The sequence below is a fragment of the Schistocerca americana genome, chromosome X (genome assembly GCF_021461395.2).
Source record: "Schistocerca americana isolate TAMUIC-IGC-003095 chromosome X, iqSchAmer2.1, whole genome shotgun sequence".
NCBI classification, from domain to species: Eukaryota; Metazoa; Arthropoda; class Insecta; order Orthoptera; family Acrididae; genus Schistocerca; species Schistocerca americana.
In genome coordinates, this window is record NC_060130.1 from 429,173,185 (window position 1) to 429,200,018 (window position 26,834).

The window sequence follows — 26,834 nt, forward strand, 5'->3', positions numbered from 1 at the left end:
AAATGGTGTATACTCAAGGGTACATCACACAGTATGGTCCAACCGTATTAAGCAGTACAGTTGTTAAAGATACTGTCCTTATCTTCGGGAGAATGAAGTTTAGTGTCTTCTCTGGCAATCTTGATTTTGCTCAGTCGTTTCTGGCGAATTCTTCCGAGACCATGACCGGCCACTAGACCTATCCTCGCAAAAACATACTTAATTCTGTGTGTGTGTGTACACTCATACACACACACACACACACACACACACACATATATATATATATATATATATATATATATATATATATATATATATGAGCTATTGATTTTTATTATATTATGATGGCAAATCCCGCGATGGTAAGACGACCTCTGAATGAATAAATACATAAAACATAAATAAGCCGATCATCATCGAAGATTCACACTATCGATAGATCGTTCGGGTCGAATACGGCAGTTGTTCACATGTCGTCTGGCGCGTAGACATGAATTTGAGTGCAGGGAACAAATGTTTACATATTGGAGTATTGTATAATTCAACAAGTGGCTAGAATTGCATCATGAAACGACGAATTTCACATAAAGAGAAACGTAAGTATATTAAAATGGCAGGATAGAGTATTGTAAATTTGAGTATTCGCTAATTTTAAAGTATTTTATTGCAGTGTTTCTGTTCCGTTTTGAATGTACTAGTTATTTTATGTATATGGTTTGAGGGACTGGCCAAGTGGAATATTGGCTGGTAATGTGTGTAGAGTTTTATTTAAGTATGATGTATGCAATGTTATCCAAGAATTAGTTTTTAAACGTCTCGCGCACTGTGTACTATGAATTTAAACGGAGAATTTTTACAAGTTCTTCCTAGTCCCACTCTTTAGTTACTATTTACAAAATTGTAATCGTCGACTCGATTCTTAGCACTTTTCAGTAACTGAATTTCCAATAATTGGAAACAACGAACAGAATGGGCCCTTTTAGCCAAGGTAGCTATCTAGAAATTTTGTTGACTCAGTTGTTTAATGGTTGATAGAAATTCATTTGAATACACTGAACGACGTATAAGTCTTATTAGATGTGATTTACAGGACTGGTAATAGCTGAATCCTAACGAACAGTTCATTTCACACACAGTTTACTCATCTTGTGTGGACATGTACCATGGTGTATGTGTCGCATACGTTGAGTTTGAATTTAAGTATACAGTGTAGAAAAAATCATAAATCTGAATAATGTTGATTTTTTTTTTTTGTGTTTGGTACCTGTAACGTTTCCTGTTATGTTCGTAGAAATTAATGCCAATCCCCCTTCCTCCTCAGTTCCCTGAGAAAACTGTTATGTTCGACTATTATCGTTAATCTGTGTGAAAGACCTGATTCACCCTGACTCTGAAGTCACATTCAGGAGGACAACAGTTCAAACCTGCACCCATCCATTCTGATTTAGGTTTTCCATGCTTCCGTAAATCACTTCAGGCAAATGCCGGGGTGGTTCCTTTGAAAGGGCATGGTCGACTCTCTCCCCCACCCTTCCTGAATCCGGAGACCAATGACCTCACTGTTTGGTCCCCTTCCCAGAATCAACCAACTAATTACCATGACTCGTTAATGCTATGTCACATACCTCCCTAAAAATGTAGTCGTCTGTAAAGGTGAAGGCTAGTACTGTTAGAGTGAAATGGATAATTATTAGAGATTATTAAAGGTGTGCTAGCAGAGTCATCGTTAACTTGAGTGCTTGATTTGTAGGCACTTCACTTGAGGCGAATATTGCCACACTGTGCAGAAGATTTAGGTTTCATGAAGTGGAAGAACATGTGCTGCCTATTTTTCGCAAAGCCACTTGGAGACAAGTTTTGTATTCGCTAAAGAGACATAAGAAAACTCTTAGTTTAGTGAATATTGCACAAGCACTGATTGCATCAGCAAAGGTAAGTTCACAGCAGAAATTAAATTGTGTATGAATTAAGTTAACTTTGCATTGCATTAAGTTTTGTTTTATTTCTTCTTTTGCACGCCCTAAAGGATGAGCCTTTTGCATTCCTGGAGGACATGTATTTCGAACTGTACCTCACACGTAAGTTGCACAATGGAAACAACCAATGTTGGAAACTGGTGAAGCTGGTTGAGCATATTTAGCTTTCTCTTTCATAGGTGTTATTGATTCACATTGCTATGTGGAATGCATTTTGCTATAGTCTAGAGATGTTGATCCTTTAAGGTGTTTGTAAGTTTTTTTTTTTTTTTTTTTTTTTTTTTTTTTGTATTGTTACATAGGTAAATACCAGTACCAGTGGTGTGCTATAGAAGTGGTGTTTGTTTATAAAAGTTGAATTGACACAGTTCCCTTCATGGTTACTTTTATTCTATTCGTGTGCATCTTCCCATTTTGCCATGAGGAATACTACTGCACTCCCAGGACATTTCTTACATACAGTGCCCATATATTATGGTGTAAAGTAAGGCTGTGGTAGAGGTAAGTTAGTGCATCTGGCTTCTCACAGGCAGAAATGAACAGACTGCTGTCTTCTGTCAAGGTTTGTGCACTGTCTGCACCCAAAATTCACCTATAGGGTTGATTGGGGTATGTGGGTGTAAATGAGTATTTTCATAATTCTTCCTCTAATCTTCCTACATAATCAAATTAAATACATATTCTACACTTCACGGATGTCTATAATGTGATTTAAGTTTGCCGGCCACAGTGGTAGTGCCATTTTGAAATAGATGTTTCTCTCAGTAATGCAATGAAGGTACACACAATTTTCATAAAATTAGTGAAAAGTCACCAGTAGTATGTTAGAAAATTAAGACTTATGAATGTGGGGTAATTTGGGTATAATTGTAGGTTAGGGTGGACAGTGGTTGTAGTTTTCCTTTCAAGATTGTGCCATGTGCATATATTACATATTTAGGAAAGATGGCATATATGCACAGAAGCACTTTTTTTTCGGTTGAAGAATGAAGTGTCCAACAGTAAAAATTTAGATCCAGCTCTACTTAAATTTTATAATTGCTGCTACTAATTGTGATGTAACACACACAAGCTTATGGGTGAACATTAGTCAGTTTTGTACATTACCTCTTCCACTCATGGAGGAAGGTTGTCCTCCAGTTACACGGTAGACTTACTGTTATTTCATCTGAAGAAGTCGTTGCTAAATACACTCAGTTTGGTTGTGAGTTGGCAAAGCCAGTGAATGTCACAAGCTATTTTTTGCAGGTTAAGGTTGTTGTGACAGGCTGATGTGTTGTGTAGAGCTAGGGCTATATTCATATTAAAATTACCTTGACAGATGTTTCAATGAGTCAAGTGGTAAGGGCCAGCCACCGTCCAATCGCAGCTCATTCTCGAGCGCCATGTGCTTGCTGTGTTGCCTGTTTTCATAAATACATCCAGAGCCTCATCTGCTGTGGCTGGTTTCATGCTAGCAGCATCGCCCACTATCACTTCAATCTATCAGTCAGTTATTTTAATCTGAGTGTCTGTTAGATTGGAAGGTGATGAAATGGTTGATAGAAGCTACAAAACTTTACTTCTTCTTGGGGTCCCATCCAGTGTAATTTTTGTGTTTGGTATGTGGGGGCAAAGGTCTTGTTGCATTTCACAAGTGTGTTATTGCTCACTGAAATGGCAGTCATTTGAGCAGGAAGTCAATATGGTGAATTCCATCGTCAATAAGCTGTGTGCCTTGAACGAAGAGGTAAAGCATACTTTTAGGTATAAATATATAAAATTTCAGTATTCACTAGCTTGTGTATTAACTAAAATCTAAATCGTTAAATGTGACGATATCCATAACCATGGAGGACTATGTACTAAAGTTGCTGCGTAACGCCTTGTTAGTTAGTTGATGTTGCATATGAGGCACAGCTTCATTGTGGGCTTCTGTCTCACCTCATGTCTTCATCATTCCTGCACTTCAAAAATGCTTTTTAGTGTTTTGTCGAATACAAAATCACATCTGAAATGTATCTCTAACACTTTACCCACTCACTTTAGGAACTACTAATGAGATAATTTTGGTCTGAAGCCACGGACAGAGGCACTAATAAGAGGCATGACTCTTGAAGGAAAATGGCATGTCTTAGAGGGGAAATCGATTGTGCACCTGGTGGTGATGAAGGAACAATTCAGAAGGGATTGAAAACTGACTGAGATGTCCCATCTCAGGGATGTGTCAAACATGTACTAATGCCATAGGGAAAAGAAGAAATGGTCAAACACTACAGAGATCTAGATTCTAAGATTTACATTGTGATTTTGAAAATCTCTAGACTTCCTTGTCTTTTGAGTATGCGGAAAGGAATTGAAAATTTCATGCGTTCACTCAGGAAACAAAATTGTGTGGGATGGATTGAGATTGGGCAAAAGAGTTCATGAAAAGAAATTCCATCCCTGAAAGCACCAAGGATAACCATTATTTCTAGAACATAGGTGTCAATAATCAGCAGAAAGCTCTTTATTTCCAGACTTCAATTGAAGTCTTTAGATAGTATGAGTTCCCACCAAACTGGATGTGTAATACAGGTGAAATTGGTGTTCTAATAGTTCCAAAGAATATGCATAAACTTGTTGCTCCTGGAGGTGAGAGAGGTGTCAAAACATGTTTCAGCTGACCAAAATAAAGAATGACTGTTGCACGCTGTAAGAGTTTCATAGATCTTCCATTATTTTTCATATTTGCTCTGAAAAGACGGAATCCTATATTGATGAAAAATGCCCCAACTGGATGTGGGCTGATGAACACAGATACATTTCTAATGTATGTAGAGCTGTTCAGGAAGCATGCAAATTGCAACACAATTTTGCTGATATTAGATAACCATATCACACACATTTCCCTGCAATCAATCACCTGGGCCAAATGTAGCAATAGTAACATGTGCAGTCGGCCATCCCATAGCAGTCGAAAAGTGCACACTCTCGACTGGAACTTATTCAGCCCTCTGTATAATTATTGTTATTCTGTCTTGTGTGATAACTGGGCTAGTCGGGTACCAATTGTCATTTTGATGACCTGCTAAATCAATCATTTCAGAAGTCTGCAACTGTGGAAAAGGCCACTGAAAGGTTCAGACCTACAGGCATCTTCCCACCTGAAACCAATATCTTAGCTAAGATCTCTTGCCACCTGAAGTGACAAGCCAAGAAATAGTAGATGCAACTGATACAAATTATCTTGTTGTACAAATATATTTGACATAGTGTAATAGGAAACTTTGTCAAATTTGCGTTTGTGTGTGTGTGTGTGTGTGTGTGTGTGTGTGTGTGTGTGTGTGTGTGTGTGTGTTGTTAACAAAGGCCATTGTCCGAAAGCTTTAAGTGTGAAAATTTTTTTGTTGTGCCTATTGGTGATTCAGCATCTCCACTAAATGGTGAGTGGCAACTTTCCTCTCATAATATTGTTACATTCCATCCTGGATTTTTCATTGCTTGACTTTCGTCAAATTTATGTGATCCACTCTAGGTTGTAGCTCTAGATTTGATCAAAGACAGAGGTTTTCATCTATTTACTGCAAGGAGAAATGTAACTGATAAGAATGCTAGCACTGCTGCATCTATAGGACATATAATGTGTTCATAAATGTGACTGCTGCAAGGTTCACTTGTTGGTTTCAACAACTAAGTTGAGATGTATGAAGGTGATGAAGTGCTTTATGATGTTAAACATCCCAAACATAAAAACTGGCTGAGAAGAAATGAAAGCTATAAAATAATTGTGGACAGCATTAGCTGTAAAATACAGCAGGATGTACTTCGAAAGATACAACACACACACACACACACACACACAGAGTCGCAGTCATGTTTACATAATGTAAAAATATTTTGCGTGTTTCTGTTCACTGCAGATACAGAAAAGTGGACCCAGTACACAGGTTGTTTACCAGTTGCCAGTGTACTGAGTCACACTTCCAAAATTTAGGGACCAACCAACTGACAAATGTCAGCAACGCAGTATGTGGGAGTGAGAGAGGAATTACCACTTTTGATTTTGCGGCAGGTGCATTTGATGAAAAAATGTGATTTACTTGCCAGGGCACTTTCACAGCACCATTAGAAAATGTTTTAAACTCGTCTAATCATTGTCCCGTGTATTGCACATCCAGAAACAGGTTGGCAAACCGTAGTTTGCGTTTCCTGTCGGTTGTTGGTGCTTTGTGACTCAAGGTATCTACAATTTTCTTCTAGTGTAGACAGTTTCCTAATGAGTGTACACATTTTCTCTTCTTAGTTAACAAGTTATGCAGTGTGTATGCAGCTAATGTTATTGAAGTAAAGTTTTCTGAAGGTAGGTGTATAAAAGTAAGAAAAATTCTGAAGCAGCTGGCAAAAATACTGAAGGTGCTTTCCACTAGTTTTGTTCATTGTGACAACCTGTAATTAAACAACTTTGCTTCCTACGTGACTCCCTACAAAGGCTCCAACTTCATAATGTTGTAGCTTAGAGCATCATCTTCCAGCACAACCATTGGAGTTGTTGTATTCGTGTCCCCTAACTTTCTGTCTTCAAGAAAGTTCAAAATAGATCTGTCGATAAGACATTTCCTCGGCTTAGTTTTGGCAAACACTCCGGCATTACCAACACACCCATTAGTTCCTGTATCCATGTACAAGAACTTGTAGTTAGTATATACAAGTGCCAACAGAATTATGCTGTTCAAAGATCTGTATTTGGCAAAGTGAGGTATTCAAATGTGGACATTTGATGTGAATATGCTTTCGAGCTACTGCCCCTATTGTCTTACAAGTATTCAATTTTTCCTGAATCATTTTCAACTTGATCCCACTCTTCTCCGCCTGTGGATATATGTAAATAAACTTTTGTGTCTAATATAATATGTGATTAATGGCTTTTCTTGCTATATTAATACTAGAAAATAGAGATTAGGATAACAAGGAGGAAGAGGATGAAGGTGAAGTTGGCTGGAATGAGCCCCAGCCCCAAGAAATGGCTTCCAGAAAGAAAAGGGGTAAATGTCCAGATGTTCATCTGGAGGGTACCAGAATGAAATGACAAGCAGCTGTGCTTAACCAGCTAGAGAAGATTTCGTAAAATGTCTCGTTAACTTCAAGCTGAAAGACTCAGATATCCTGGTGAGTTTTGATGTTGTTTCATTATTCACCAGTGTGCCTCTTTGAGAGTCAGCTGAGCTTATTGCACAGAAATTTGATGAAGGTGACTGACCTTTTCAAGCATGTTCTGACCGCCACGAATTTTCTTTTTAATGGAGAATACTATGAACGAACAGGAGTCGTCACAATGGGGAGCCCACTCTTACCTGTGGTCGCGAATTTCTATATGGAGTACTTCGAGGAGGAAACTTTGGCATCATCCAAATGGAAACCTTTTTGTTTTCTACATTATGTGGATTACACATTTGTGATCTGGCCCCTATGAAAGGGACAAGCTCCTAGACTTCTTACACACCTGAACTCCATTTATCCGAACATCAAATTCACTATGGAGACTGAAGAAGAAGGAAGATTACCATTCCAGGAAAAGAAGAGTGGATGGCACCGTGGGCCACGGGGTATACAGGAAGAAAACTCACACCGACCTGTATTTGCATGCAGATAGCTGCTACCACCCTGCACAGAGGAATGGGGTGCACACCATCTCTGATGCAGAGTGTCTGTCCCAAGAGCTGGAACAGCTCAAAACTGTATTCCAGAAAAACAAGTACTCAGAATGGCAGATCAGATGCGCTCTCCGCCCCACCTCTACAGTACAGCGTGTGGAGACAGAAGAAGGCACGGAGAAAGAGATAGCCACTGCCTGTATACCGTATACTGGCACACTATTGGGGAAAATAGGATGAATGTTGAGGAAACACTGAGTAGGAACTGTCTTTTGCCCACCAAATAAAACGTGAGCATTATTGGGAGGTGTCAAAGACGATCTCGGTTTGCGGAAGGCCGACATATACCAGATTCCGTGTCGATGTGGGAAGACTTGTATTGGACATACAGTGCGCAACATTGAATATCGTTGCCGAGAACATCAGAGGCACACCCGACTTGGGTACCCCAACAAGTCGGCGGTCGCAGAGCATAGTTTGCTCGAAAATCATGATGTGGACTACCAACATACCAGGGTCTTGGCATAGACATCTAAATACTGGGACAGCGTCGTTAGAGAGGCTACCGAAATTAGTACCAGGGACGGAGGATATATGGGACAGGTTTTGCATATAGGTCTTTTACAGGAATGTGAACCATGAGGCAAGGGGTGGGGAGCAGGGGTTGTGTGGGGATGGGCAAGGATATTGTGTAGTTTCAGTAGGTGGTGGAATACAGCTGTGGGCATGGCGAGAAGGAACACTACTTTTCCCAATGCCTGATGGGTTCCCAACCTTCCTAGTTGCCTCAGCCACAATTACGTCTCCTTGGAACACATCAGCTACAAACAGATCCAGGGTATGTGAATAGGCACCCGAAAGGTACAATACTTTGCCAACCTACTCATAGTCTGTCTAGAGGAATCCTTTCTAACCACCCAGAATCCCAAATCTCTCACCTGGTCCAGGTTCGTTTATTGCATCTGTGTGATCTAGATTGAGGGTGAGGACAGCCTATCTACATTCCTCCAGAACCTCAACACCTTCTCCTCCATTTGCTACAACCGGTCCACCTCAACCCAACAAGCCACCTTCCTTGATGTTGACCTCATCAAAGGTGGCTATACCCCTGCCAGGGGGCTTGCCACTCTTTGGCCTGGTTTGTGCTTGGCTTCCACTGGGCCCCAGCCTTTGCAGCATCTTCTCCCTTCCGTAGTGCATGTCTAGTCTCTTGCTATTCATTTTCCCCTTACTTGGGAACATGTCTGGGATGTTGTTGGAAGTGTCTTATGCATATTTAGTCGCCAATATCAGAAAAGTCTCTCCACTGTCTTTCATTCCTTCTTTCTTTCTTTCATTTGCCTTCTCCTACCCTTCATCCGCTTAGGCACTTGAGGTTCTCTTTTTCTTCTTCCTCCGTGTGCATTCCTGAAGGCCAGCCCACACATAATTCTCAGTCCTGGGTTGACAGGTAGGGTTCCCACATTCCCCCTGGTACAGGTCAGGCCGAGGGAGGGGTGATTGCCTGAGCTGCTACCTTCCTAAACTGCCAATTGGTCCTCCTGTCATGTGTTAGGGACGTGTAACCTGAGGTGTGAACAATCACCTAAGGCGTTTGTGGCCCCTCCTGAGGGGTATCCCCAATTGGAAGGAGTGCGCCATCGGAGGCACTGGCAATCATGGATGATTTTCTCACACTGAGCCAATCACCATCTTCACAGTCAACGTCTACGAGATGGAATGAGGCTAATAATTCAAAGACCCTCCCAGCTGCACCACAGTTCCTTGTGGTTTCATGTACTGAAGACAGGCAGTTCTTTGCTACGATGAATCGGTTTATTATTCAGAAAGGCATTGATACAACTGCTAGCCCTGTGAAATCCTGCTCTCATTTACGAAATGGCACTTTGCTTTTGGAGACTACTTCTTATTTTCAAGCACAACTGCTTGCAGCTTCGCACCTCCACAGCTCTCCTGTTCTTGTAAAGGCCCACTGAATGCTGAATTCGTCCCATAGTGTTATTTACATTAGGCGACCGGCCTGTGTGGCCGAGCGGTTCTAGGTGCTTCAGTCTGGAACCGCTACGGTCGCAGGGTAGAATCCTGCCTCGGGCATGGATGTGTGTGATGTCCTTAGGTTAGTTAGGTTTAAGTAGTTCTAAGTTCTAGGGGACTGATGACCTTAGAAGTTAAGTCCCATAGTGCTCAGAGCCATTTGAACCATTTTTGAACGTGCAGGGTGCTCAATAGTTTCACTGATGCAGAAATCCAAATGTACCTCTCTGATCAGTGTGTCAATACAGGTGATGAAAATAGTAGATGCATCCTTGGTGCTCACATGAACTCTCTTTCTCACTTTCAACAGATTGGTGCTTCCATCTTAAATCAAAGCAGGCTATGAAGTTACCAGTACGACTGTATATCCTGAACCCGATGTGCTGCTGCCAGTGTCATTGTTACAAATACACTCAAGAGTACTGTCGATACCCAGCCAAATGTGTAACCTGTGGTAGGGATGCTCACGAGGACAGTTGTCCACCTTCTCCTCGCCACTGTATCAAATGCAATGGCAACTATGCTGCCTTCTCTCGAGATTGCCCTGTGTATCTCAATGAGCGGGCGGTCCAGGAAATCCGGGTAAAACAAAAAGTTCATTACCCGTTCGCGTGCAAGTTATTGGCTAGTCAGAAACCCTGCGTTCTACCATCTGGCACTTATAGTACTGTTCTTGCTACATCTCACTCCATGAAAGACATGGTCACACAGACATGCAGCATCAGATTCAGCTCTGAGGTTGTGAAATTGCCCAGTTTCAAGGTAGCATCATCCAGCTGTGCAGCAAACCATCAAACTCTTGCCTCAAGGGGTGAAGTCACCAGCTATACAACCAGCAGGCTGGACAGGACAGGAGTAGTACTCTCGTGAAGACTTCCTACGTCTCTCCAGCCAACCAATGCCTGAGTCTTCCTCTATTAACCGGAAAGTTTCGAAGAAGTCCAACAAAGGCAAAGGTCCTCTCCTTGTGCAACTCGAAGATTCTCTTTGACGATGTCACCGTGTGATACTTTCACCTGGCCGGCCTCTGTGTTGTCGGTGGGCACGGCCAACCATTTCTCTGCGTTAGTCTCCGCAGATGGACAGCACGATAAAGCCAGTGCTACTGTGGACCTTATGGAGCAGGATCCCCCTGCCTCTGTGCCTTGTAGCAGCAAGTCTTCTCAGGCTGGTGCACGGCAGCCACTGAGGTGACACCCCCTTCAGTTTTTACTCGTTATGGCTCTAATGGAACGTTCATGGCCTTTGATCCAACTAAGAGGATTTATGGCTGCTTTTAGAATTGCAATGTTGCCTTGTACTCTGCCTTCAAGAAACACAATTGCATCCTCACGACTGCTTTGAGCTTTCGCATTTCTTTCCGGTCCGTTTTGACCTTCCCCCTGAGGTTGGCATTCCATCTCATGGGGAAGTCGTGCTGCTCGTACAAGATGACGTTCATAGTCCCTGACTCCCTGACTTCAAGTTGCTGCAGTTCGCCTTTTCCTTCCTCACCTGACTTTCTTTCTTCGTACTCTTTATATCACTCTGTCACCAGAGGAGACTTCCTCCATCTTACTGGGCAGCTACATCACCCATTTCTGCTGCTCGGTGACTTTAACATGCACCATCCCCTTTGGGGTTCTCCCAGAACATGTCATAGAAGTGGCCTCTGGGCTGACCTCAGTCATCTTAACCTCTTTTGCCTTAACACAGGAGCACCCACATTCCATTCCGACTCCTCACACACCTTTTCCTATTTGGACCTAATCTTCTGCACTGCCCAGCTTGCCCATCGTCTCGACTGGTCCATTCTGACACCTACTAGAGTGACCATTTCCCGTGTACTATCCATTTGCTGACTTCTACCCCACCTGCGTGCACACCCAAATGACAGCTTACTAAGGCCGACTGACGGCTTTACTCCTCCCTGGTGACCTTTGATGAATCGGATTTCCCCAGTTGTGATGAGCAGGTAGAATATCTTACAAATGTTACCCTTACTGCTGCAGAATGTTCCATTCCTTGCACTTCTTTACCACGCCGTGTCCTGGTCCCTTGGTGGACTGAGACGTGCTGTGACGCAGTTTGCGCACACATATGTGCTCATCGTGTTTTTGGCCGCCATCCTACGATGGAAAACTGCATTCATTATAAACAGATGTGTGTCTTTGCGATAGCAAAACAGCTAGCAGGATTTTATTCACTAGTTCTTTTAACAGTTCCACTACCTTCTCTGTCATGTGGGCCAACCTGCGACGTCTCTCTGGGACCATGATACATTCCCCAATTTCCAGCCCAGTGGTAGCAGGTGATGTCATCGTGGACCCTGTTGCTATCTCCAACACCTTGGGCCTCCATTCTGCGGAAATTTTGAGCACTTTCCACTATCACCCTGGCTTCCTCCATCGGAAACAAGCAGAGGTGGCTCCGGCAATATCCTTCTGTTCTCAGAATCTTGAGTGTTACAATGCCACCTGTACAATGGGTGAGCTAGATCATGCTCTCAGTTTGTCCTGATCCTCCACCCAGGGTCAGCACTGTTCACATTCGGATGTTGCAACACATTCTCTTGCAGGCAAGCACTTTCTGTTTAATACGCACAACCACATCTGAGCAGAGCATGTTTCCCAGATGCTGGTGTGAAACCAGTACTGTACCTATAACTATGCCCGGCAAGGACAAACACCATTGTTCTCGCTACCATCCTATCTCTCTCATACGATGTGTTTGCAAGGTGATGGAATGTATGATTCATGCACGGCTGGTATGGTGGCTCGAGTCTCACAATTTACAAACCACTGCACAGTGTGGACTTAGTGTGCTGTTCTGCAGTTGACCTTCTTGTCACTTTGTCCACCCATGTCATGAAGGGTTTTCTGTGGAAATCCCAGACTGTGGCTGTGTTTTTTCAATTTGGAGAAGGCCTACTACACCTGCTGCAGACCCCCTGCGGGCCCGGGGGTTAGAATAGGCCTGAGGTATTCCTGTCTGTCGTAAGAGGCGACTAAAAGGAGTCTCACATCTTTCGGCCTTTATGTGATGGTCTCCTGTAGGGTTTGACCACAATTTTTCAAAATTTTTCCGAAGAGCGAGCCAATTGGGAAAGGGCGCCTTACATGGTGCATTGTGTCCATCATGCATTGAGATCTTTAGCCCACTTTCTTGTCATGGCAGTGCAGTCCCGTTCATGGCAGTGCAGTCCCGTTCATCCTCCATCTCTTGAGTGAGGACACCTTCTTGGGTGCATTTTCCTCCACCCACTGTGCAGTGTCGTTTTCTGTGCCGATGAAGACCATGGAAATCTTTGCATCTCATATCCAGCATGGTAGCCAGTCCATTGTGGTAGGGCTGCCATGTACCCTGTTGTTTGTAGCCCCCTGACAACGCAGGGATCACTCTGCTGATCCCTGCGCCATTAACTCCCCACATATGCCATGGAGTAGATGCCCATCTCCCTGGGGCATCAGGACTCCCGGCAATGGCCATCCTGCCAGGTGGCACTTGCTGAGGCTGGGTGGTGCCCGTGTGGAGGGCCCATGGTCAGAGTGGGTGGCATCAGGGCGGATGACGCACGATGAAGTGTACCACGTCTTCACTTGCTGGTGATTAAACACCAGCAGCCTCTAAGCATTCCAAGTCTCAGTACAATGCAAGAAAGTATGACTCTAAATGATTCCCCTCCCTGGCCACACCATGGGGAGAATGCCAGGCTAAGGATGGCAGTGAACCTTATTCACTCCGGCACCTTGTATGTACGAGAACTGATGGGGACTCCTTTGTTTTGATGAAGCCACAGTTTTTTGTAGAGCATCTGGGTCAGTCTTGATAAAAAACAGCACCCTCTGCACAGTCACAGGCATTACTCGCTTGTAGCAAGTTGGGGGATGTTTCAATTACCATCACACCACATTAGAGCTTAACTATGGTCCTGGGTATTATCTTCAACAGGGACCTTTTGCAGTCTGACGATGAGCTGCATGCCAATTTAGAGCGGTGATGTGTTCATTTCGTCTGGCGCGTCAATCTAGGTCCGAGGGATAATCAGGTTGCCACCGGTGCCTTCATCTTGGCCTTCAAGGATGACGCCTTACCTGAGAAGGTCAAGCTGATGATCTACCGCTGTGATGTCAAGCCATATATCCCTCCCCCGATGCGATGCTCTAAGTGCTGGAAGTTCGGCCATATGTCCTCCCTCAGTATTTTGTGTCACATGTCGAGATTGTGGACGTCCATCATATCCCAATCATCCATGTGCCCTTCTTCCGATCTGTGTCAACTGCAGAGAGCATCATTCGCCTTGCTCGCCAGACTGCAGGATTTTACAGAAAGAGAGGAAAATCATGGAATACAAGACCCTGGACCAACTGACCTACACTGAGGCTAAGAGAAAATATGAGCGCCTACATCCTTCCTTAGGCTATTACCATTTCATATGGCGCCGCTATGAGGACAGTTGTAGCACCATCAGTTACGCGAATTCCAGTCAGCTCTCAGAGCCAGGAGGCTACACCTGCCCCCTTGATGGTGGGGGCACACTTCTCCCCTGTTGCTTCCGCACCACCTATCTCGGGATCACTGACCCCCCCCCCCCCCCCCCCCCAATCAATCAGGGACACCAGTCCCCACTTCTCAGCTGGAGAAGCGTAAGTCTACTTCGGCTCCTCTCACCAGGAAGGGGTCCCATGGGTCACTCCCTTCCCAGGTTTCTGCTAATGGGAAAGATGACGCCCGCCAGTGGCTGAAGTCCCCAGGTAGGGCTTCACGATCATCTTCCGTCCCGGAGAGTGAATCAGTGAAGCCCTCCCAGCCAGAGAAATCCAAGGAGCAGTGAGAAAAGTCTGAAAAGAAGACCCCTAAGATCAAGGAAATTGCAGTGGCACCCACACCATCGCTACCTACAAGCTCTGTGTCTGGGGATAAGGTGGAGATTGTAGCATCTGCTGAGGATCTAGATCTCACCAGGCCCTCAGACGCAATGGATATTGACTGCTCAATCAATAAGTTGGTGGCAACAGGTGACCCTGAGGCATAAGCTGCCTAATTGAATGTTCCATGCCTTCCCAGTCTCACGATGACATCATTCTCCAGTGGAATTGCGGTGGGTTTTTTCCACCACCTGGCTGAGCTGCGGCAGCTGGTAAGCTTTACACCTGCTTTCTGCATTGCTCTCCAGGAAACCTGGTTCTTGGCAATGCTGATCCCTGCCCTGCGCATCTATAAGGGATACTACAGGAACTATTGCGTCTATAATCGAATGTCAGATGGCGTTTGCGTTTGTGTCCTAAACTCAGTCTGTAGTGAAACTGTGCTCCTTCAAACCCCTCTTGAAGCTGTGGCTGTCAGACTAAGGATGACACAGGAAATAACTGTCTGCATTGTATATCTTCCCCCAGATGGTGCAGTACCCCTAAATGTATAAGCTGCACTGATTGATCAACTCCCTAAACCTTTTCTACTTTTGGGAGATGTTAACGCCCGTAACACCTTGTGGGGTGGCACTGTACTTACTGGCCGAGGCAGAGATGTCGAAACTTTACTGTCTCAATTCGACCTCTGCCTCTTAAATATTGGGGCCGCCACACATTTTAGTGTTGCTCGTGGTAGTTACTCGTTCATTGATTTATTCATTTGCAGCCCAGGACTTCTCCCATCTATCCATTGGAGAACACATGATGATCTGTGTGGTAGTGACCTCTTCCCCATCTTCCTGTCACTGCCCCAAAATCAGGCCCATGGACACTTGTCCATATGGGCTTTAAACAAGGCGGGCTAGGAAACTTTCTAATCCACAGTCACCGTTGACTCGCCCACACACGGTAACATCGATGTCATGGTTGAGCAGATGAATACATCCATTGTTACTGCGGTGGAAAATGCGATCCCTCGCTCTTTAGGGTGCCCACGGCGAGCTCTACAGCAGCATAAGCGACACCCTTACCTGGAGCTCCTCATAGCCTTTAAGCGGGTCCATGCCCGCATTCGCCAGCTTATCAAAAAACGGAAACAGGAGTGTTGGTCGAGATACGTCTCGACCATTGGGTGCCCTACGTCACCTTTCCAAGTGTGGACGAAGATTAGACGTCTTTTTGGCTACCAGACCCCAACAGGTGTCCCTGGCATTAACATCAATGGCGTGTTATCTACCGAAGCAAACGCGATTGCTGAGCACTATGCTCGAGCCTCTGCGTTGGAGAACTACCCCCCAGCCTTTCGCACCCTCAAACTGTGGATGGAAAGGAAAGTTCTGTCATTCGCTACACGCCACAGTGAACCCTATAACGCCTCATTTTCAGAGTGGTAGCCACTCAGTGCCCTTGCACATTGCCCCAACACAGCTCCTGGGCCAGATCGGATCCACAGTCAGATGATTAGACATCTCTCATCTGACTACAAGCGATATATCCTCATCATCTTCAACCAGATCTGGTGCAACGGCGTCTTTCCATCACAATGGCGGGAGAGCACCATCATCCCGGTGCTTAATCCCCCACTTGAATTGGATAGCTATCGGCCCATCAGCCTCACCAACATTCTTTGTAAGCTGTTGGAACATTTGGTGTGTCGGCGGTTAGGTTGGGTCCTGGAGTCACGTGGCCTACTACTTCCACGTCAGGGCGGCTTCCGCCAGGGTCGCTCTACCACTGATAATCTTGTGTCCCTAGAATCTGCCATCCGAACAGCCTTTTCCAGATGCCAACACCTGGTTGCAGTCTTTTCTGATTTACAAAAAGTGTATGGAACGACCTGGCGACATCATATCCTTGCCACATTATACGAGTGGGATCTCGCAAGGCCTGCTCCCCATTTTTACCCACAATTTCCTGTAACTTCGTACTTCCCGTGTCCAAGTTGGTGCCTCCCATAGTTCCCCTCATATCCAGGAAAATGGGGTCCTGCAGGGCTCCGTATTGAGTGTATCTGTAATTTTATGGGCCATCAATGGTCTAGCAGCAGCTCAGGGTGCCATCCACAAGGTGCAGTCATAGGGTCTAGCCCACTGTTTCCAGTTTTGGGCCGCAAAGTCATGTGTTATGCAGTTCTGTTGGCATTGTACCGTTCATCCGGAACCAGAACTTTAACTTAATGATGATCCACTCATCGTAGTGGAGACATATTGATTCTTAGGACTGGTTTTCGACACCCGATTGACTTGGCTTCCTCACCTCCGTCAACTTAAGTGGAAGTGCTGGCAGCACCTCAATACCCTTTGCTGCCTGAGAAACACCAACTGGGGTGCAGATTGCTCTACGCTGCTGCAACTCTACAGAGCCCTTCTTCAATCCCGCCTTGACTATGGGAGTCCAGTTTATGGTTCGGTGACACCCTCAGTGTTGCGTTTATCGACCCAGTGCACCACTGTGGCATTTGCCTAGTGACAGGAGCTTTTAGGACGAGTCCGATGACCAGCGTCTTGGTGGAGGCCAGAGTCCCTCTATTGCAGGTTAAGCGTGCGCAGTTCCTCTCCAGTTACGTTGCACACATTTGTAGTTCTCCTGCCCATCTGAATTACCATCTCCTTTTCCTGCCCACAGCAGTTTATCTCCCTCATCGGCAGCCCAGGTCAGGGCTAAAAATTGCAGTTCGTGTGCGATCCGTTCTCTCCAAACTGGAGTCCTTGCCTTTACCACCTATGCTTGAGGTTCATTCACGAACACCTCCATGGTGTACACCTAGGCTGCGGCTTCGTCTGGACCTTTCACATGGCCCCAAGGACTTGGTTAACCCTGCGACTCTCTGCTGTCACTTCCTCTCAATCCTTGACATATACTGGGGCCGTGAAGTGGTTTACACTGATGGCTCGATGGCTGATGGTCATATTGGCTTTGCCTGTGTTTATTGAGGACATGTAGAACAGCACTCCTTATGAGATGGCTGTAGTGTTTTCACTGCAGAGCTGGCGGCCATATTTTGTGCTCTTGAGCACATCCGCTCAAGCCCAGGCTGGTCATTTCTCCCGTGTACTGATTCCTTGAGCAGCCTACAAGCTATTGACCAGTGCTACCCTCGGCAGCCTTTGGTAGCGACCATCCAGGAGTCCAACTATGCCCTGGAATGGTCCAGTAATTCAGTGGTGTTTGTCTGGACCCAGGTCGTGTCGGAATCCCAGGCAACGAACTTGCCGACAGGCTGGCCAGACAGTCTACGCGGAAACCGCTTATGGAGATCGGTTTCTCTGAAACTGACCTGCGTTCAGTATTACGCCGTAAGGTTTCGTGGCTTTCGGAGACCGAATGGTGTAACCTCAGTATTCACAACAAGCTGCGTGCCATTAAGGAAACTACGAATGTGTGGAAGACCTCCGAGCGCACCTCTTGCAAGGACTCTGTGGTTCTGTCGGCTCCGCATTGGCCATACATGGCTGACGCATGGTTACCTTCTCCATCGCGGGGACCCACCTCAGTATTGCTGTGACTCACGAATGATGGTCGTCCATTTGTTGCTGGGCTGTCCACCTTTAGCTGCTCTACGGCGGACTTTTAACTTTCCCAGCACCCTACCTTCGGTGGTGGGCGACAATGCCTAATCAGCAGCTACAGTTTTACAGGTGAGTTTTATCATTTGCTCTTAAGTTTTAGCACATGTCCTTTGTCACTGTGTATTCTCCACCCTATTGCTTTCAGGGTGGAGGTTTTAATGTGTTGCAGAGTGGCTGGCTTTTCGTTTTAATCCTCATGGTCAGCGAGCCATGGTAACCTGCTTTCTTGTTTTAACCTCTTCTACCTGTTTCTTGCATCTTTGTGGTTTTCTTGTGTCCTTTTGTCCATTTAAGTGTTTGTTGCCCTTCAGTCATTGTTGTGGTTTCTCCTTTCATTCTGTTTTGTGTTGTAAGTCTCATTCTCTTATCATCACCCTTGTCGCATTGTTTCCTTCAGAACAAGATACCGATGACCTCGTAATTTGGTCCCTTCCTCCCTCTTTTAAACCAACCAGCCAACCTACCTGCTGCAGAACTGGTATCCTCTGTACTCTACACATGGGGCTTTCATGGCTGCCTGCCTCATTTTCTTGAGGAGACCCAGTTTTCAAGGTCTGTGTGGGTTCTGCCTTTTTGGGCACCTTTATCCAGGAAAACGGTGTGCCTCAGGATTCCGCCCTGCATGTTGTCCTCTTTGCTATTGCCATTAACCCTATAATGGCTTGTCTCCTGCCAGGCATCTCCGGTCACTTTTTGTCAATGATTTTGCCATCTATTGCAGTTCTCCACAAACCAATCTCACTGAGCGGTGTATTCAGCGATGTCTCGATCCTCTTTACTCATGGAGCACTGAAAGTGGCTTTCGTTTCTCCACTGACAAAACCATTTGTATGAATTTCTGGCGGTGCATTTGTTTTCTCCCACATTATTTACGTCATGGGCCTGTTGCTCTTTTGTGCATTGAAATTACAGAATTCCTGAGGCTCATACTTAATAGGAAAGTATCTTGGTCCTCCCATGTGTCTTACCTGGGTGCCCGCTATATGCGGTTCCTCAATATCCTACGTGTCCCCAATGGTACTTGCTGGGATGCAGATCGAACCACCCTCCTCCATTTGTATCGGTCCCTTGTCTGTTCAAAACTAGACTATGTGTGCTTTACGCATCTGCAGGTCTGTCCCTCTTATGCTGTCTCAATACTATCCACAATTGTGGCGTCTGTTTTGCCACTGGCATCTTTTACACTAGCCCAGTTGAGTCTGTATGCAGAAGCTGCTGAACTACCGCTGTCCTACTGCTCTAACTTTCTCCTCAGCAGGTATGCATGCCGTTTGTCTGCCACGTGTGGCAACCCATCCTATGCCCTCTTCTTCGATGACTCCTTTGATCACCAGTATGGGGTGCATTCCTCTTCTCTGTAACCTCCTGGAGTCGGCTTTTGGCACTTGCTGTGGCTTAACTTCACACTACCTGCAACTTTCCCGGTGGGTGTAAACCCTTCACCACCTTTACTTTGTGTGGCTTGGCCTTCATTTGCTTCCTAAGAACACTACTCCAGCCTCACTCCATCGCCTTCAGTTTCACGACCTTTGCAACTGTACCTTTGTGTACACTGATGGCTTTTGGTCTGACGGTGATGTTGGGTGTGCTTTTGTCATTGGCACCGACGTTTTTCAGTATCGGCTTCCGGCATACTGCTCTGTATTTACAGCACAGCTCTTTGCTCTGTATCAGGCCACAGAGTACATCCAGCAACACAGGCTTTTCAATCGTGTCATCCGCTTACACACTCTTAGCGCCCTTCAAAGTCTCTGTGCACTCTACACTGCCCATCCCTTAGTGCAACATGTCTAGGAAAGTTGTCACTTGCTCACTCTTGATAGAGCTACTGTGCTGTTTATGTAGGTTCCTGGTCATGTTGGTCTGACAGGAAACGAGTCCACTGATGCTGCTGCCAAGGCTGCAGTCTTCATACCACAGCCCACTAGTTCTTATATTCCCTCCGATGATCTCTGTGTTGTGGTCTGTCAGCAGGTGGTGTCAGTTTGGCATTGCCACTGGCCATCCCTTCATGGTAATAAGCTCCTGGCAGCTTGGACAACCTCCTCTCGGCCCTCCTGCTGTGAAGTGGTCATATTAGCTAGGTTGCGTATTGGGCACTTTTTAGCCATTGCCATTTGTTAAGTGGCGCTCCTCCACCACTTTGTACACATTGCGCCCAACTTTTAACTGTCCACAATTTCCTGATGGAATGCCCATTTTTTAAACTGTTAACGTTCCCGCTTGGGTTTGCCGTATGAGTTATTGGCCATTTTAGCAAAGGAGACATAGGTTGTCGATCGCATTTTACTTTTTATCCATCGTAGCAATATGGCGAAGGCCATTTTAGTTTTAGTTCTGGACCTCCTTTTCTCTAAGGTGTATTTTATAGACCTTTCTCACAAGGGAACCTCCCCATCACACCCCCCTCAGATTTAGTTATAAGTTGGCACAGTGGATAGGCCTTGAAAAAGTGAACACAGATCAATTGAGAAAACAGGAAGAAGTTGTGTGGAACTGTGAAAAAGTAAACAAAATATACAAACTGAGTAGTTCATGGCAAGATAGGCAACATTAAGGACAAGAGAAAGGCAAGAGCGCCGTGGTCTCGTGATAACGTGAGCAGCTGCGGAACGAAAGATCCTTGGTTCAAATCTTCCATCGAATGAAAAGTTTAATATTTTATTTTCAGTTTATGTGACAAACTCTTATGTTTTCATCACTTTTTTGGGAGTGATTATCACATCCATAAGAAAACCTAAATCGGGCAAGGTAGAAAAATCTTTTTACCCATTCGCCAAGTGTACAAGTTAGGTGGGTCGACAACTTACTCCTGTCATGTGACGCACATGCCGTCACCAGTGTCGTATAGAATGTATCAGATGTGTTTTCCTGTGGAGGAATCGGTTGACCTATGACTTTGCGATCAAATGTTTTCTGTTCCCATTGGAGAGGCACGTCCTTTCGTCTACTAATCGCACGGTTTTGCGATGCGGTCACAAAACACAGATACTAAACTTATTACAGTGAACAGAGATGTCAATGAACGAACGGACAGATAATAACTATGCAAAAATAAAGAAAGTAAAATTTTCAGTCGAGGGAAGACTTGAACCAAGGACCTCTCGTTCTGCAGCTGCTCACGCTACCACGGAACCACGGCGCTCCTATTCTCATATGGTCCACTATGTTGCTTATGTAGCCCATGGACTACTCAGTTTGTATATTTTGTTTATTTTTTCACTGTTCCACACAACTTCTTCCTGTTTTCTTAATTGATCTGTGTTCAGTTTATCAAGGCCTATCCACTGTGCCAACTTATAACTAAACCTGAAGGGGGTGCGATGGGGAGGTTCCCTTGTCAGCGTCCTTGCTTTTACCTGTCTTCTCTTCAGTCTGTTGGGATTGACGTGTAGTCATTTTTAACTTGTCTTTGTGTTACACAGTTTTGACATGGGTGCATATGATCCTAGTTGTTTTTGCGCCCTAAAACAAAACAAAACAAAACAATGCATACATTTCATCTCGATACTTCACCCCAATGCCAGACAATGTTCACATTCAGATGTTGCAGTAACATTCTGTTGCTGGCAAGCACTTTCTCCTTCGTACGTACATCCACATCTTTGTAGAGGGCTTGTTTCCCAGACACTTGAGTGAAGATACTGTCATACTCATACCTAAGACTGGTAAGGAAAAATACCATCCTTTTAGCTGCCACTCCATTTCTCTCACCAGCTGTGTCTGCAAGGTGATGGAAGGTATGATACATGCCTGGCTGGTATGGTGGCTCAAGTCTCGCAATTTACTACCCACTGCATAGTGGATACTTCGAGTGCACTGTTCTACAGTTGACCATCTTGTCATTTTGTCTACCCATTTTATGAATGGTTTTCTGTAGAAATCCCAGATTGTGTCTGTGTTTTTCGATTTGGAGAAAGCCTGAGACACCTGCTGGAGGACTGGCATCCTCTGTACTCTCAACATGTGGGGCTTCCATGGCTGCATGCCCCGTTTCCTTCTGGAATTTTTAAAAGACTTAGTTTTAAAGGTAAGTGTAGGTTCTGCCTTGTCGAACATGTTTATCCAGGAAAATGGTGTGCCTCAGGGTTCCATCCTGAGTGTCATCCTCTTTGCTATCGCCATTAACCCTATAATGGCCTGTCTCCCACTGGGCACCTCTGGCTCCCTTTGCGTTGACGATTTTGCCATCTATTGCAGTTCTCCATGGAACTGTCTCATTCAGTGGTGTCTTCAGCGATGTCTCAATCGCCTTCACTCATGGAGCATTGACAGTGGCTTTAATTTTTCCACTGACAAAACCATTTGTATGAATATCTTGTGGCGCAATTGGTTTCTTCCACTGTCTTTACATCTTGAGCCTGTTGCTTTTCTGTTGGTTGAAACTACGAAATTTCTGGGGCTCATGCTCAATAGGAAACTTTCTTCGTCCTCCAACATGTCTTATTCGGTGTCCCACTGTATGAGGTCTGTCAGTGTCCTACGTGTCCTCAGTGGTACTTCCTGGGGAGCAGATCGAACCACCCTCCTCCATTTGTACTTGTTCCTTGTCTGTTCAAAACTAGACTATGAGTGTTTCATTTACACATCTGCATGTCCGTCCCTCTTATGCAGTTTCAATACTATCCATTGTGGCATCCGTTTGGCCACTGGCACCTGTTACACTAGCCCGGTTGAGAGTCTGTGTGCAGAATCTGACGAATTACTGCTGTCCTACTGCTGTGACTTTCTCCTCAGCAGATATGCATGCTGTTTGTCTGCCATGCGTGGCCATCCATCCTGTGCCTCCTTCTTCGATGACTCCTTTTTGATCGCCAGTATGGGGTGTATCCCTCTTCTCTGTAACCTCCTCGCATTCGCTTTCAGCTCTTGCTCCAGCAGCTGAACTTCACACTACCTGACATTTTGTCAGTGTGTGACCACTTCACCACCTTGGCTTCATGAGGTGGCCCGTGTTCACCCTGCCATCATTGGTTTCCCAAGGACACTACTCCAGACTCGCTGTATCGCCTTCAGTTTCGTGATCTTCGCACGGAGTTTCATGACAGAACCTTTGTGTTGTTTGATGGTTCTCTGGCTGTTGTGTTGGGCAGGGGTCCATCATCATCATCATCGGCATCGACATTTTTCAGTATCTTCTTCCAGAACACTGCTCAGTATTTATAGCAGAGCTCTTCCCCCTGTATCAGGCCATGCAGTACATCCAGTGACACAGGCTTTTCAGTTGCGTCATCTGCTCCGACTCAGTGCTCTTAAAAGCCTCTGTGTACTGTACACCATCCATTCCTTAGTGCAAAGGGTCCAGGAAAGCTGTCACTTCTTCACTCTTGATGGAGCTTCTGTGATGTTTATGTGGGTTCCTGGTCACGTCGGTCTGACAGGAATTAGTCCACTGATGCTGCTGCCAAGCCTGCAGTCTTCATACCACAGCCCACTAGTTCTTATATTCCCTCCAATCTCTGTGTTGCGGTCTGTCAGCAGGTGGTGTCTTTTTGGCATCACCACTGGTCCTCTCTTCATGGGAACAAGCTCTGCGTTTTTAAGCATCTCCTAGCAGCTTGAACAGTCTCCTCTCAGCCCTCTCTGCATGAAGAGATCATTTTAACTAGGTTGCGTATTGGGCACTGCCTTTTCAGCCATCAGCATTTAAGTAGTGCTCCTCCACCACTTTGTGCTCATTACCCTCAACCTCTGACAGTTCGTCATTTCCTGGCGAAATGCCCTTTGCCCTTTTTAACCGCTTAAGTTCTCATTTGTGTTTGCCATCTGAGTTATCAGCCATTTTAGTGAATGACTTGTAGGCTGTCGACCGCATTTTACTTCTTATCCGTAGTAGTAGTATGGCAAAGGACATTTAATCTTTATTTCAGGACCTCCCTTCCTATATGGCATATTTTATAGACATTTCTCCACATCCTTGTTTTTAGCTGTCTTCTCTTCCATCAATTGGGATTATTGTGTAGTTGTTTTTAACTCCACTCTTTGTCTTCTTGCTCTACAGTTCTGACATGGGCACGTATGACCCTACTTATTTTGCTGATGTAAAACAAAACAAACAGAAATGGCTATATCAGTACCTCCAGCCATATGAACCCTACCAACCACCAGCAATATCTCCACTTCAACAGCTGTCACCCAATCCATGCCAAGAAGTCGCTTCCACACAGCCTAGCTACCCGTGGCTTTTGCATCTGTAGTGATGAGCAGCTCCTCTCGAAATACACACAGAGTCTTACAGACTGTAATTACCCTTTCACCCTTCTACAGAAACAGACCTTGTGTGCCTTATCTCTCCAGTCTCCTCTTACCTTCCAAGTCTCACAATCCGACCACAGAGGAGGAATCGCCTTGTAACTCAGTACTGCCTCCCCACCCCCACAGCCCCCAGGACTGGAGCAACTGAATCACATTCTCTGGCAGGGTTTCGACTACCTCTCATTGTACCCTGAAATGAGGAAAGTCCTACCCTGTATCCTTCCCACGCCTCCCACAGTGGTATTCTGGCGTCCACTGAACCTACAGAATATCCTACACAACCCTTGCTCCCAAACCCTTGCCTCATGGCTCATATCCCTGTAACAGACCTAGATTAAAGACCGCACATGGCTGCACCTAGCTGCACTACCCTCTCTCCACCTCATCCCTGTATGATCCTATAAGCAGCACTTTACCCCCCCCCCCTACCCTTTTATCCCTCCCCCTCCTTGCCCCAGCCTCCTCCTTACCCTGACCATCCAGATTGCTTCTCCAATTATGTTCTGCTGCTTGCAGTCTTGCCTCAGCAGCACAGAGACTGTGCGCGTGAGCAGGCTGGCACGTGCACTGCAACTCAGCATCTCTCTTATATGGAGAATAGCACTCTATTCTTTTTGTAATACTGAAATATGATTAATACTTGATCAAATTTCTTTGCCAAAGAAAATTTGATAATCTGATAGTGGGGTAATTGTATTTGAAGACAGGCAGGTGTCTAATGATAATTATGCTCTCACTGAACAAACAGCTATAGCTTCTAATCCAGAAAGATTTGGGATAAACTGAAAGATCCCTGATCCTGCCACTTTGCCATCCTGCGACCTATTTGAACGTTCTTCAGCTGGGCCATCAAATGGTACAATAGACAACTTAAAACTGCGGTTTCACTATGTGATGTCATTCCAGTTCCAAAACTTCTGATTAAGAGGACTCTTACTGGCAGGGGTCTCAAATCTACTCTCCTCATATCCACACCAAACAGAGACTGGAAGAAGAGGCAATAGAAAAGAGCAATCAAGAAAAGGAGAAATGCAAGAAGAAAGCTTAGAGGTACATTTTCCGCCAAAGTGTGCGACCTTGGTAAAGTAATAGAACGCAAATCCTGTAGTGAATCAGATTCCAGAATGTCAAGTGATAAAGGAGTGACAATCCAGAAAACCTGTTGGAAGTTGGAAAAGTGAGAGGATATACCCTGGTTTCCAGGCTGGTGTTGTTGCTGTGATTAAAGGCTATGGAATGCTAAAAACACATTCTGTCTCTAGTTTACCAAGGATGATATCTGGATGATGGACACTTGGGTAACTCCCGAGACAGTGAGATTCTCAACACCACCACTCTCTCTTCAGTGCAAAAGATGTGCAGCAATTATGAAAAGTAGTTCAGGATGCTTTAAAGGTATGAGCAGCTATTACAATGATCTTAGTAAACTTTGTTAATCCTTATATTAATGTCAAATACACTGTTGTTCATAATAGTGTTACTTCTTTAATACAGTACACTGTTACATGACTTTACTATTTTTTCAATAAATTTCTACACCATGGGGCAACCCCCTAAGGGGTTCATCACTCTTTGGCTGGTTCGTGCTTGGCTTGCACAGGGCCACAACCTCTGCAGCATCTTTTCCCTTCCGTGCTGCATGTCTATCCCCTTGCTATTCTTTTTTCCCTCCCTTGGGGAACATGCCTGGGATATTTTTGGAAATGTGTTCTGTATTTTCAGTGGCCAATATCAGAACAGTCTCTCCACTGTTTTTCGTTCTGTTTTTTCTTTCTTTGTACCCTTTCTCCTGTTCTTCTTCTGCTTTGGTGCTTGAGTTTACCATTTTTCTTGCTCCTCCCTGTGCGCTCCTGAAGCCCACGTATCTGACACATATTGGGTGACTGGGTAATGCGTAATTCTCAGCCCTGGGTTGACAGGTAGGGTTCACATGTACCCCCTGGTGCAGGCCAGGCCCAGGGAGAGGTGATTGCCTGAGCTGCAATCCTTTCCATCCTTTGGGATTAACATGTAGTTGTTTTTAACTTTTTTCATTTTCTTTGTTCTGTACAGTATGGGCCCGTATGACCCTAATTGTTTTTGCACCCTACAATAAAACAAAACAAAACATAACTGCGGAGCAAATTTCCACACTGCAGATATTGGCCCATCTCGTTGGGCAAACATAATCAGTGATCATTGTTCTGAGAAAATGGTCCTATCCTTCACCTGTGTGTCCCTGTTATGTCAGTGCTTTTAATTTACAGTAGATGTACAGGCTACATATTTTTTCCCTTTTCATACAAATACCTGGGATCTTCTTAGGAAAAATTAAATTGTAAAAGATTCAGATCTTAGCCCAGTTTTTTTTGTGCTCCCACCCCCCTCCCCCTCCATCCCTCTCTCCCCCTCCCCCTCCCACCCCTTCCCCCCCTCCATCCCTCCCTCCATCCCTCCCTCCCCCTCCATCCCTCCCAGGTATTTCAGATCATTATGCATTGATCATTGAGTTGCCACAGACAGACAAGAACATTTCAC

The 26,834-nt window shown here is 45.1% G+C and overlaps 1 protein-coding gene across 1 annotated transcript in view; it reads left to right on the forward strand.

Moving 5' to 3' along the window:
* The first annotated feature begins 450 nt into the window (after positions 1–450).
* The window catches only part of LOC124555334, a 212,215-nt gene continuing 185,831 nt past the window's right edge, over positions 451–26,834 (forward strand). Inside the window, exons 1-3 of the mRNA XM_047129212.1 lie at positions 451–578; positions 1,733–1,914; positions 2,009–2,060. Of these exons, the coding sequence (XP_046985168.1) occupies positions 548–578; positions 1,733–1,914; positions 2,009–2,060 (265 nt within the window). The 5' untranslated portion in view covers positions 451–547. The remainder of the gene's footprint in view (positions 579–1,732; positions 1,915–2,008; positions 2,061–26,834) is intronic.